Source organism: Oryctolagus cuniculus, chromosome 5 (genome assembly GCF_051225735.1).
Source record: "Oryctolagus cuniculus isolate XC-2025 breed Fujian yellow rabbit chromosome 5, ASM5122573v1, whole genome shotgun sequence".
In the NCBI taxonomy this organism is placed as follows: domain Eukaryota; kingdom Metazoa; phylum Chordata; class Mammalia; order Lagomorpha; family Leporidae; genus Oryctolagus; species Oryctolagus cuniculus.
The window spans coordinates 134,279,962-134,292,711 of record NC_142871.1 but is presented as its reverse complement, the minus strand read 5'-3'; the positions used below and the strand labels follow the sequence as shown (position 1 = coordinate 134,292,711).

The 12,750-nt window shown below is 48.0% G+C and overlaps 1 protein-coding gene across 16 annotated transcripts in view; it reads left to right on the top strand.

The window, feature by feature from the left end:
- Positions 1-12,750, top strand: part of ANKS1A (ankyrin repeat and sterile alpha motif domain containing 1A) — a 210,256-nt gene that overhangs the window by 132,365 nt on the left and 65,141 nt on the right. For 12 of the 16 annotated variants that reach the window (XR_016234649.1, XM_070074164.2, XM_070074163.2 and 9 more), the window contains one exon: positions 5,338-5,930. Coding sequence is in view for 15 of the 16 variants with exons in the window: in XM_070074164.2 (XP_069930265.2) it covers positions 5,338-5,930 (593 nt within the window). In the remaining variant the exon portion in view is untranslated. Of the gene's footprint in view, positions 1-5,337; positions 5,931-8,273; positions 8,404-12,750 lie in introns of those variants that run through there. The other 4 variants (XM_089334063.1, XM_089334057.1, XM_089334064.1 and 1 more) reach the window with 3 other exon arrangements.

Sequence of the window (12,750 nt, the reverse complement as noted above, 5' to 3'; positions counted from 1 at the left end):
GCACCCATGTGGGAGACCCAGAAGAAGCTCCTGGCTCCTGGCTTTGGACCAGCCCAGCTCTGGCTGTTGCGGCCATCTGGGGAGTGAACCAACAAATGGGAGATCTCTCTATATCTTATTTATTTGAAAGTTAGAATTACAGAGAGAGAGAGATATCTTCATCTACTGATTCAGTCCTCAGATGGTCACAACAGCCAGAGCTAGGCCAGTTCAAAGCCAGGATCCAGGAGCTTCTTGCAGGTCTCCCACGTGGATGGCAGGGGCCCAAGCACTTGGAGCATCCTGCACTGCTTTCCTAAGCAATTAGCAGGGAGCTAGATTGGATGTGGAGCAGCCAGGACTCCAACTGATGCCCATATGGGATGCCGGCACTGCAGGCAGTGGCTTCATGTGCTATGCCATGGTGCTGGCCCCAAGTTTTCACCTTTAATGCCCAGCTCAAAAGCTGCCTCTTGTGAGAAGGCTCCAAGTTCAAAGTAATTACACTTTCTGCTCACTGCGCATGTGAGAATGCCTTTTTTTTTTAAAAAAAAGATTTATTTTATTAATCTGAATAAATAAAATGGGGGAGAGGGGGTCTTCCATCCACTGGTTCACTCACCAAATGGCCGCAATAACCAGGGCTAGGCCAGGCCAAAGTCAGGAGCCAGGAGCTTCGTCTGGATCTCCCACATTAGTGAACAGGTCCAAGGACTTGGGCCATCCTCCACTGTTCTCCCAGGCAGATTAGCAGGGAGCTAGATCAGGAGTAGAGCATCCAGGACTAGAACTGGTGCCCATATGGTGTGCCAGAGTTGCAGGTGGTGGCTCAACCCATTATGCCACAACTCTGGCCCCATACCTTTCTTAAAGCATTCTGTTAATTTTGTTTCCTAATTATTTCCACATATATCAGTCTCTGTTCCAACAACTGTGAGCCCATTAAGTCGGATTAGTTGTCTTCATCTTTATGTCACTGGGTGTCTGAAGGCAGATGTCTTGCACACTCTCCATTGGTGGATTGAGTAGTTTCAGTGGCAGCTCTGAGGCGGCTGGTTTCAGAGTTTCTGACTTCAGCGCTGTCACCATATTAGAGTTGTAATGGATATTGATAAAGTGCTTTGTAGCTTCAAATACATTCATATCCATTGTCTTTGATGACCCTGTGGTAGACCTTTGAGGAGCGGGGAAGTACGTGATCTCGTCTACAAGCAAAGTATGTTGTGATGGCTCCTGTATGGAGGACAGCAACAGTTGCTGGCATCTGTGGAGGCCTTGCCATGTGCCATGCATGGTTCTAAATGCTTTACATGTATAATTCTTACAGCAGTCCTATAAAATAAGTGCTAGTAAGATCCCAAAATTGCAGAGGAAAATAATAAGGCACAAAGAAGTTAAGTCATTCGCTCTATATCTGTCTTTTGATCAATATGTTATATTGTTAATACCTTGTCTCGGCCGGTGCCATGGCTCAGTAGGCTAATCCTCCACCTGCGGCGCCGGCACCCCAGGTTCTAGTCCCGGTTGGGGTGCCAGATTCTGTCCTGGTTGCTCCTCTTCCAGTTCAGCTCTCTGTTGTGGCCCGGGAAGGCAGTGGAGGATGGCCCAGGTGCTTGGGTCTCTGCACTCGCATGGGAGACTGGGAGGAAGCACCCGCTCCTGGCTTTGGGTCAGCACAGTGCCGGCCATAGTGGCCATTAGGGGAGTGAACCAACGGAAGGAAGACCTTTCTCTCTCTCTCACACTGTCTATAACTCTGTCTCTGTCTCTCTTTCTCACTAACTCTGCCTGTCAAAAAAAAAAAAAAAAAACACCTTGTCTCTAAGATACCTTCTATTACCTGACTTGGAAGAAGGAAGAAACCATTAGGAGTTTTCTCCCACCCATTGATTTGGCAGAAAACCTAGCTTAGCCTTATATATAGTTTTAATGGGAAAATGAATACCAGCGTTAGGGCCAGCATAGTGTCCCAGCAGGTTAAGCCACCACTTGTGATGCCAGATCCTGTATCAGAATGTCAGTTCCAGTCCCTGCAGCTCTGCTTCCAGTCCAGCTTTCTGCTAATGAGACTGGGAAGGAAGCAGAAAATGGCCCCAAATAGTATGGCCCCTACCACCCATGTGGGACCCCAGAAAATGGAGTGCCTGGCTCCTGGCTTCAGACTTGGCCCAGACCCAGCTGTTGAGCCATTTGGGAAGTTGAGCCAGCAGATGGAAGATGTCTCCTTTTCCCCCCTCTTTCCCTCTCTCCCTTCCCCTCTCCCCCCTCCTCTCTCTTTCCCTCCCTCCCTCCTTTTCTCCCTTCCCTCCCTCTGTTCCCTCTGTCTCAGTCTCTGTATGTCTCTTCCTGTCTCTGCTGCTGGTCTGCCTTTCAGATAAATAAATAAATAAATCTTTTTTTTTTTTTTTAAAGAATTCCAGCTGATTAAGATCCAAAGTTTCTTAGATCTTGGCAAGCTCTCAGATAGATACCAAGGTGTCGTCTCTAGGAATTGTGTAAGTCCTGTTTAAGTCAGGTAATAAGAAGCTCTTTCTGTGTTTCTTATACTTCACAAACTATTGGTGAATTTTGGTTTCTGTAATGGAAGTATGACTCTCAAAAACTGTTGCTTTCCATATATTTCCTCCACTATAAGCTTCCATTCCTTTTTCTGCCTACTTCCTTCTCCATGGCATCTGTCTGGTGTTGGAGCTCTTGGCGTCTGCCTTTCTTTCTTCATTGATAGCTAGCGTGAATGGGTGGTTGTGTGACAAGGACTTCACTGTTGGCTCCCACAGCACAGTCGGCATTTTCTGTGGTCTGTGTTCTAAGTCTACCAGACAGCATGAGCCAGGCTGGCTCACAGTCCTGGGCAGTGGTGCTTTTCGTTTGTCTCCCCATCCCCCACGTTGATAAAGAACAAGCTAAAAGCAGATGAGAAGAGGAGACCCCTGTACTCCTGTAATCAAAGTCCTCTTCCACTCAAATGCAGTCAGGGACATTGCACCTTGGGCCCGATCTATAGGAAGTTGGCTATCAGAATATAGTCCTAGAGGCGGCAGATTTTGCAGCCTGGTTGACTCTCCTTGTCGGCCTCTCCTAAAAAGTATTGTGCTGAAGCTCCATCTGATGGTCATATGTCCTTTCTGTGGCCCCACCATGCAGTACCACAGGACAGCTTTGTCCTGGCTTCTTGTATGTGATATTGTGTTATATTATGCTGCCACTTGTTTTATATTAACACCCATAGCTGTGTAGTAACAGCTTCCTGGAGCCTCAGTTGTGCTGTGTGGAACTCTATGTACTCAGCATTTTTTCTTCCCAGGAGAAATGATTTCAGTTGTTCAGTGCATTATCATTGTTCAGGTCCTGACCTTGGGGTGTTGGGTTTGTGAGCTGGGGTGTGAAAAGAGCTGAAGCTGTCAAATGAAGAGAAGGAAGACGCCAGTTTCTGCTTCTGGGCTGTGGCTTAGTAACCAGAGCCATAAAGTAGAACTAATTGACTGTCCCCACTGCGGCGTCTGCAGAGTTGCCAGAAGCTGAACAGACTGTGGGGACTGGGCCACTCTGCTGGAAGGGTAGGTGGTTAGAACTGCACCTCTGCTCAGGAGAGCTAGTTTTTGCATTCCTTCTTTAAAGGCTGCCTTGGAAGAACCAGCATTGTGGGACGCTAGTGTCAACTGTAGGCAGTAGAGACTGTTTTTAATACATCATGAATTTTATAAAATTCTTATTTTGCACCCACCTCCTGACTTTTCATTTCAGTGTGGAACTGAGCTTTCATGGGGACTTGGGACTGCGGGCGTGTTGATAAGGGAATGTGCGTGGTGAGCAGGTGGCAACAGCAGAGCAGTCCAGGGAGGGCTCTGTATATCCCCAGGGGAGAAGTTTGTCATTGCAGCCTAGTGGAGACTTGCATTCTCAGCGCTACCATAACATTGAAGGGGATCATAAGGTTCACCCAGGCTGTTCCACTTGTTGTAGACACTGAAACCCATGAAACCACTGCCAAGGCCTCACAGCCAGAGAGCAGCCAGGGCCAGGACCAGATCCTCAGACTCCTGAGTTAAAGTCTTCTCTCTGATCACCTTGGACAAACTTATATAGACCCATGGACCTTAGATTTCTCCTTTGTCAAAATAGATGAACTGTGTCCATTTGCCTCTAATCTCATGGATAGTTTCTGATCTCATGGATAGTTCTCGGGAGCTTTGGGTTGACGAGGGAATTGTTTGTTGTATGGACCATGGATATTTACAGAAGAAATAAAGAGATGAGTGTTAGCTTTTCTGGACATAGGGCTGTTATCTACCCTGACAGTGTGGGTTAGAATCTTAAATGGGTTTGAGTTTAGGCAGGGAAAGGCCCTGGGTGCCCCAGTGCAGTGCTGGTGTTAGACTGTGATTTGGTCAATTATTTATGCTACTTCAGGGCAGAGATATTGGAGTGTACAGTAGTAATTGGCCTCATGAGCAAGTAGTGTCAGATTTCTAGGATGTTAGGGAGGTTTCGAGAGAATTACAAACGTCTCCTGGCATTGACAAATTGGACCGCTTTTTCAGCAGATCAACTAAGGTTAAACTTAAACAAATAGGAGCAGCTGGGAGACTTTGGAAGGTGCAAGATGTGCACATTCTCCATGGAAAAAAAAAAAAAAGAAGAAGAAAAGCCTGTGCTCCCTGAGGAAGGAAGGATGAGGCGTGGAACTCTGAATGGGCTCCCTGAGGAAGGAAGCGGTTATTTCTCTGCTGTTTTGTTTTGCACTTTCAGTTAAGAAATTCCAGAAGTGGCAGGTTGTGGATCATGACCTCCCCCCCACCCCCGCTCTGTTGCTGCTTGCCAGAGGAAGGGAGGGCGGGCAGCTGTAAATAACACTTTGGCCTTTATGGAAATGTGTCAGATGTTCCAGCAGTGAGTCTCCCTCGCTCACTCTCGCTCACCAGCTCGCGCGTGCTCTCCCTTGCTCGCTCGCTCGCTCGCGCTTTCACTCACCTCATGCTCACTCGCCCTGTCCTCACTTGTGTCCTTTCTGTAGGATGCTGTTAGCACTTCTCCTCGCCTTATATAGCAAGGCCTGGTCGTTAATGTTAACAGAAATCTAACAGCGGGGAAGGCAGCCAGATAGCATTAATCAGGCCAGTATTTGGAATTTCATAAATGCTCTGACTTTGAGTACAAATTGGACATTAAGAACAATATGAAACTGTTTTCCTTCCTCTCTCTCCTTCTCTCCCTCTCTCCCCTCCCCTGCCAACCCCTCTTCTCTCTCATTCCCTGCTTTTGAATTCCTCTGCTTTGCCGGGTGCTCACTACATTGGAACTTTGTTGACTTTTGCCACATTTAATTTTTTATTTCTCTGTCTCTCCGTCCACCCCAAGACCACAGGCAAAGCAGCAGCAGCCGGAGCCAGGACTCTGCAGAGGAGCAAGACGGACAGGTCCCTGAGCAGTTCTCAGGTCTCCTCCACGGCTCCTCCCCGGTGTGTGAGGTGGGACAAGACCCTTTCCAGCTGCTCTCTGCCACCGGCCAGAGCCATCCAGAAGGGTCCCCCCAGCCAGGCGCCTGCCGCGAGGCCAGCATGCAGCTGGAGGAGACGGGTGCGCATACCCCTGGAGCCTCTCAGCCCAGCGCCCTAGACCAGAGCAGGAGAGTGGGCTGCCCATCAGGCTTGCCTACCACCACCAACAGCCGATTGCACCCCGGAACTTTGACTCGCTCAGCACCTCTGCACCCTGGTGGTGCTGAGGAAGAAGGAGAGCGGCCCGGGGCCAGAAGCCGAGCCCCTCCCACCAGCAAACCCAAAGCCGAACTCAAACTCAGCCGCAGCTTGTCCAAGTCTGACTCTGATCTCCTGACCTGCTCACCCACAGAGGACGCCACAATGGGGAGCCGGAGCGAGTCCTTGTCCAACTGCAGCATCGGGAAGAAGAGGCTGGAAAAGTCTCCCTCCTTTGCCTCGGAGTGGGATGAGGTAAGGCCGACATGACATCACAGAGAGCGAGGCTGGTTGGCTTCCCCTGCATGCTGACTCCTTGGACTAGGATCTGGGCCAACATCACCCTTATTCCTTCAGACTGTGACCAGGGTGTTCCTGATAGCTGGGGGCCGGGGGGGGGGAGGGGGGCAAACCCCAGCATAGCCAGGGGCACAGAGCACAGGTCCACTGATGGTTAAACTTAAGGGTGGAGGCCCGAGTAGAGCAGGGCCAAGGGAGGGGCAGTCCTTAGGAATGACATGCTATTTGGAAATATTTGGATCCCATCAGCAGCCCCACTGAAGGAATCCTGCTCAACCTGAAGATGCTTAGAACTAGAGGACTTCCTGTCAGTGCCTCAGCAGAGAGAGAGGAGTCCAAGATCAGCTGGGAAGCGGGGGAGAAGGGCAGCGAGGGGTAGCGCTTGGGAGACGCTGAAGAAAAGGGATCCGAGGGGGCTTTTCTATTCCCCACACCTTCGTGAGTGTTCCTACAGCCTTCCTGTGGAAGACCGGCTTTCTTCTCCCAGCAGTGTCTCGCCCACCCACATTCTCAGGCTGCACACACAGGAGGCCAGGTGATTTCAGGAAACAGAAAGCAAACACTTTCTCCTGAGGCCCAGGTTCCTTTCATAACTGCTGTTAGTGAATAGTTGGAAATAAATACCCAAATATTTTTCAGTGACCTCTGGCCTTACTGGGCAGGAGAATATGTTTCTCAAAGACTGGTAAACACCCCAGGAATGTTCAAGTGCCACCCTTGCAAGCTTCTTGCTAAGAGGAAGCTGTCTTTGAAGTGAACTGAGTCGGTCTCCCAGGAACGTTTTTAACAGATGCATTTAGCTCTCCGAGAAGAGGGGAACAGTACAGCTGACACGTCCATTCGAACAATCTGTAGACTTAATGCCCTGCCCAACTCTATTTGGGTTGCAGCTGCAAAGTTATGTAAACCAAAACCATTCCCATTCCCAGTATGGGAACAGGGCGGGACAATTTCTCCAACACTGTTATCTCCAAATAAAATGAGGCTTGGGACTCTGTTTAGTCAGACAGGAATCCTGTGCAAAAAAAAAAGATTTTTATTCCTTAGTAAACAAAGATTTGGTGAGCCTGTACTGCATGCTGCAGTAATGGAGAATCACTATATAGGTGAGCTAGCTCCTGGAGTGGCCCCTAAGAAGCTACACAAAAGAGTACGTGTATTGGTAGGAATGTTTTTCAAAATAGAGCTTTACTAATGTAAGTTAGCTATACAATAGGGCAATTAAAGGGTAGGGTGGAGACAAGTGCAGTCTCTGAAATGGCAGAGAGGTCAAGAGAGGAAAATATTGGGAGAGGAAGACAGGAGGTGTAAGAGGGTGGGAAGGGACTTCAGGAAAGATCACTGAGATATGGAATTTGACATGGCATTAGAGACCAAGTGTTGTGGTTAAAAAAGGTGAAAACTTAGGGGTTGAATAGGGGGCTGGTAGGTGGAGAGAACATAAGCGAAGGCCTGGAGCTGGGAAAGTTAGATCACCTGCTTTCTGTGGAGTGTTGAATGTATACAGGGGAGAATAAGAAGTGGGGTTAGGAAATAAGCTTTGGAACAGAGTGAGAAGGCCTTGAACATGAGTCAGATGTAAGTACTTGATTGGATATCAAGGTAGTATCTCATGATCTTCAAACGGGCTGAAAGCTTAACCAGTCTAATTAATTACTGTCTTCATGGCTCCTTCTCCCAAGCACACTCCCGTCCAGGGAGGTCTCTCGTGCTGAGAGACCTTAGCATGCAGCACTGCCAGGCAATCTTTCTGGCTCCACCATTTCTTCTTGGAGAACACAGAATCACCAAGCCAAAGTCTGGCTTAATTGAAGTTGGCCATTTGGGTTAATAAGGCAGTTAGTTGTGTGTTTATGTCTTAACGAGAGAAGGTGCGTGGTACTTTTGCAGATAGAGATTGCACGTGGGTGCAGTGAGCTCAGGAACTATTGGAGAGCTGGGTGCCATGGGCTAGTTCTGTCTTGTGGCTGACGCACCAGCAGCACTGCCACATTTGAAATTTGCAAAACTTTAAAGGCAGTTGAAGACTTACTGGAAAGAATTCAGAGGATCAGGCTTTGCTTGCATAGTAAACATAACCCTTCCACATTGTTTTTGAGTCATATTAAACTTGGTTTTTGTGGATAGCTCTATTCAAAGAGAAACTTCAGAAGTATTTCCCTCAGAGATGGGCCCTAAATCCAGGGCTTTGGCAGCCTTTCCCAGAATAGGGTGTTAGTTAATGACTATTCCCGACGCTACCCCCGACCACTGCTTGAAGCCTGCTTTGCTTATTATTTTTTTCTTTGTGAACATTAGATCCCCAGGAGGTGAATAAAACTGCTCCGGAGGACCTTGAGACCAGCTGAGTTCTTCACTGTGAGATCAGGGGAGGAGAGAGGGGTTGGGGTCCTGGACAACTGTCATCCAGGCACAGGCCAAGCTGCAAGTGAGTGTGCACAGCCATGCCTAGAAGGCAGTGCAGGGCTGACACTGTCTCAGCTTGAGTCCCAGCTCAGCCACTGTGTCACTTTGGTGTGTTGATGGCCTCACTAATCCTCAGTGTTACTATCCTTATTTGTGAAACAGAGACAGATGAATCTGTGTTTCAGAGGTTTTTTTTTATATACTAATTAGAGATATATTTAAGTGCCTCACACAGTTGCTGGATAAAATTCCTAGATGCATACGGTGTTATCTAAGTGACAGGTCTTACTGTTATTGCAAGGACAAGTGTTTGGCTCAGGGGTCAAGCCATTAAGCCATTGCCCAGGTTCAGGTGCCCACTCCACTCTCGATTCCAACTTCTTGCTAATGTACACCCTGGGGGGCAGCAGGTGATGGCTCAAATACTTGGGTCCCTGCTGCCCACATGGGAGACTTGGATTGAGTTCTGGACTCCTGGCTTCAGCCTGCCCCTGCCCGAGATGGTACGGGCATTTGGGGAATGAACCAGTAGTTGAAGACCTTTCTTTGTCTCTGTCTCTCTGTCTTTCAAATGTGTGTGTCTGTGTATGTGTATGTATGTGTGTGTATTAGTATTCCCGAAACCTGTGCAGTATGGAAACTGAAGCCTGGGGTGTGTTCAGACCTTAAGGAAAGCAGAGCTCTATAAAAATGATCCCAGGGTTTGGTCTGCTGGAGTGATTGGGAAGCAGTGGAGTTCAAGCCCTTCTCCTGGTCATCTCTCTATATGGCTTTTTCCCACCCTAGAGACAGAAGAGCCTATCCAGCCTGGAAAAGGCACGCAAGTCCCAAGCATATACTGTTGCTTCTGGAGAAATTAGTGGGCCTTCCTGCTTAACTCTCTTGAGGGGAGAAGAGGAATCAGAAGTCTGTGGTTCCCTCTACTATATTTTTCCCAAATATGTTCACCTACATAATGGCCAGCAGTGGCTATTTGGATGGTTGTGTTAAACCAGAACTCTTGAGCCTGAGGGAACTCTGAAATAAAAGGGTTTATTGAGCCTTTATGGATGCAGTCTGGAGCAAGGACCAGGTCCCGGGACAGGTTTCCACGACTACCAGTAGCAGGACTAAGGAACAGTTAAAAAAAAAGTCTGTTGGACCTAGAGCCGAGAGTATTTTTATAACAAAAATTTGGAAAAGGGACCGGCGCCGCGGCTCACTAGGCTAATCCTCCGCCTTGCGGCGCCGGCACACCGGGTTCTAGTCCCCGTCAGGGCGCCAGATTCTGTCCCAGTTGCCCCTCTTCCAGGCCACCTCTCTGCTGTGGCCAGGGAGTGCAGTGGAGGATGGCCCAAGTGCTTGGGCCCTGCACCCCATGGGAGACCAGGATAAGTACCTGGCTCCTGGCTTCGGATCAGCGCGGTGCGCCGGCCGCAGCGGCCATTGGAGGGTGAACCAATGGCAAAGGAAGACCTTTTTCCCTGTCTCTCTCTCTCACTGTCCACTCTGCCTGTCAAAAAAAAAAAAAAAAAATTTGGAAAAGGAAAGCATAAGTTGTTGACCTTGGGCCTATATTGGCTATAGATAAGAGAGGCAGGATAACGCAAAGCAGAGAAAGCTTTGGTATAGGAGAGTCCTTCGTAGGAAGAAGTAACAGGCCACTGGCTACCATGGCCCCAGTGACTGACATGTATTCAGGGATGTGAAACAGTCTTTTTTGGTTTCACCGTAGCTATTAACTGGTTAACTTACCTCTCCCCTACCCCACCCCACCCCACCCCATTTTCTATGCCTTTGTGATTAAATTTGGGATGTCTTAGAATTTTCTTTTATCAGTTGCCTAGGATGACCTTCTGGTTGGGGAACATGCAAAGCTAATAGTTTTAGGTGTCATTTTCTCTAGACTGTTTCTTAAAGCTAGTTAAAGAAGCTCTTATTGAATTGCTCTGGATGAGACAACTTCTGAAAGTCAGCCTGGCTAAGGTAAACTTCTGAGACAATATCCATTATTGACACTAGCATTCTCCCTACTTTCTATATTTTTGACAACAAAGAAATAAGAGTCTGCCCTTAAAAGAGGTTAGCCAAGTGAAGTCAAAGCTCATTTTGTTGTCTTAATGATCCCTGGGGCACAATAGAAGTGAAACCAAGAAGCTGTACATAAATAAAACTTTAAATATAGATAAGGAGTGGGGATCCCTTCTCCACCTTTTGGCTAAGATCAAGTGCAGATAAGGAATGGGAAAAATCTGCATCCCTTTATACACAGTTAACCGTTGTTAACCTTTGATGTACATCCTCATGTAGAATCTGCTTTTTTTTTTTAAACTAATGACTGCATGTGGCTGTCTCACTACAGCAGTGTGGGTCTTATCTGGATTTGGATCTTCATTCTCAAAGGCTTACTGTTCTGTTGTATGGCTGTTTTATGTGAGTTTGTTTGATGTGAGCTGCTGGGCAGGACATTTTCTACCTGCCCAATCCTTTCTTTTCCCTTTTTAACCTGCTTGGAGTCCTGCATTGATAGGCTAAGGAAATGCTAGAGTTACTTGTGTCCCTCTACTGAAGGCCACCTCTCCTGTGAGTGACCTTCCCTTTGATCCTTTTTGCCTGGGGCTTCTGTGACAACCCCCCATCTTGCTTGCTTGCTTGCTTCCTTCCTTCCTTCCTTTCTTTTTTAGTTAGTTAGTTACAAGGAGAGAAAGGGAGAGACAGAGAGAGAGCAAGTGCTTGCATTTGCTGGTTCACACTCCCCAGATAGCCACAACTACTGGGGTTGGGCCGGTCTGAAGCCAGGAGCCAGGAGCTTCATCTGGGTTTCCCACATGAGTGCAGGGGCCCAAGCACTTGGACCATCTTCTGCTATCCCAGGTGCATTAGCAGGGAGCTGGATCAGAAGTGGAGCAGCCAGGACTCGAACTGGTACCCTTATGGAATGCTGATGTCACAGCTGGCAGCTTTACCAGCTGTGCCGCAGTGCCGGCTCTGATTCAGACATTTTTAGCACCGTTTCTATCAACACTAAGCAAGCCTCGATGGTCATATGCTGAAGTAGTAAATGTGACTCCAGTGTATAAATTGTAAATTAATCTTCATTTGCAAATGAGCCAAAAAACTTGATAGCCAGGGTACTGGGAAGCAGGACAGATTCATCATTTAACTTGAAGCTTTTCTCACTGCCAACTATCAGAACAAAGCCTGTTCTCCCTTTCACTAACTTGGCAGTATCGTCAGCATTTCAGTTGTGTGCTCCTGTATTAGAATCTCCTGCAGTGTATTTTCATTCTCTTTCTCCTACATGGATAGAGAGAAAGAGAGAGAAATCTTTCATCCACTGGTCTACTCCCCAAATGGCTTCAACAACTGGGACTGGGCCAGACCAAAGCCAGGAACTCCACCTTGGTCACCCATGTGAGTGGCAGGGCCCCAGGCACTGGGGCCATCATCTGTTTTTCCAGGTGTATTAGCAGGGAGCTGGATCAAAAGCAGAGCAGGGACTGGCGCCGTGGCTCACTTGGTTAATCCTCCGCCTGCAGCGCCGGCATCCCATATGGGTGTCGGGTTCTAGTCCCGGTTGCTCCTCTTCCAGTCCAGCTCTCTGCTGTGGCCCAGGAGGGCAGTGGAGGTTGGACCAAAGTGCTTGGGCCATGGGAGACCAGGAAGAAGCACCTGGCTCCTGGCTTTGGATGGGCGCAGTGCCAGCCGTAGCGGCCATTTGGGGAGGTGAACCAACGGAAAGAAGACCTTTCTCTCTGTCTATAACTCTACCTGTAAAAAAAAAAAAAAAAAGAAAAGAAAAAAGAAAGAAAGAAAAAGCAGAGCAACCAGGTCCCAGGCTGATGCTTTGATATGGGATGCCAGTGTCACATGCAGTGGCTCAACCTTCTGCTCCACAGTGCTGGCCCCTCTTTACTTTATTTGAAAGGCAGAGAGATAGACACGGGTCTCCCGTCTGCTGGTTCATTCCTAAAATGTCCACAGTAGCCAGGGCTGGGCCAGGCCAAGACCAGGAAGCAGGAACTCAATCAATGTTTCTCATGTGAGTGGCAGGGATCCAATTGGCTTGAGCAGTCACCTGCCGCCTGTGCGGTAGCAGGGAGCTGGAATCCATGGTAGAGCTGGATCTTGAACTCAGGCCTCTAATAGGATGTGGGCATTGCTATGTAAATAGTTGTTATATTGTGTTGTTTAGGGAATAATGGCAAGGGAGCCAGTTTGTATGCCTTCAGTTACAGACCCACTATTTTTTTTTCCTGAATATTTTTTATCTACATTTGATTGAATCCAAAGATGTAAAACTCAAGGATAGAAATGACCACAGACAGAAGACTAACTGTAGGAAGAGCAACGACCTTCTGATCAGCTGTGACTTGAATGTATAAGAGGA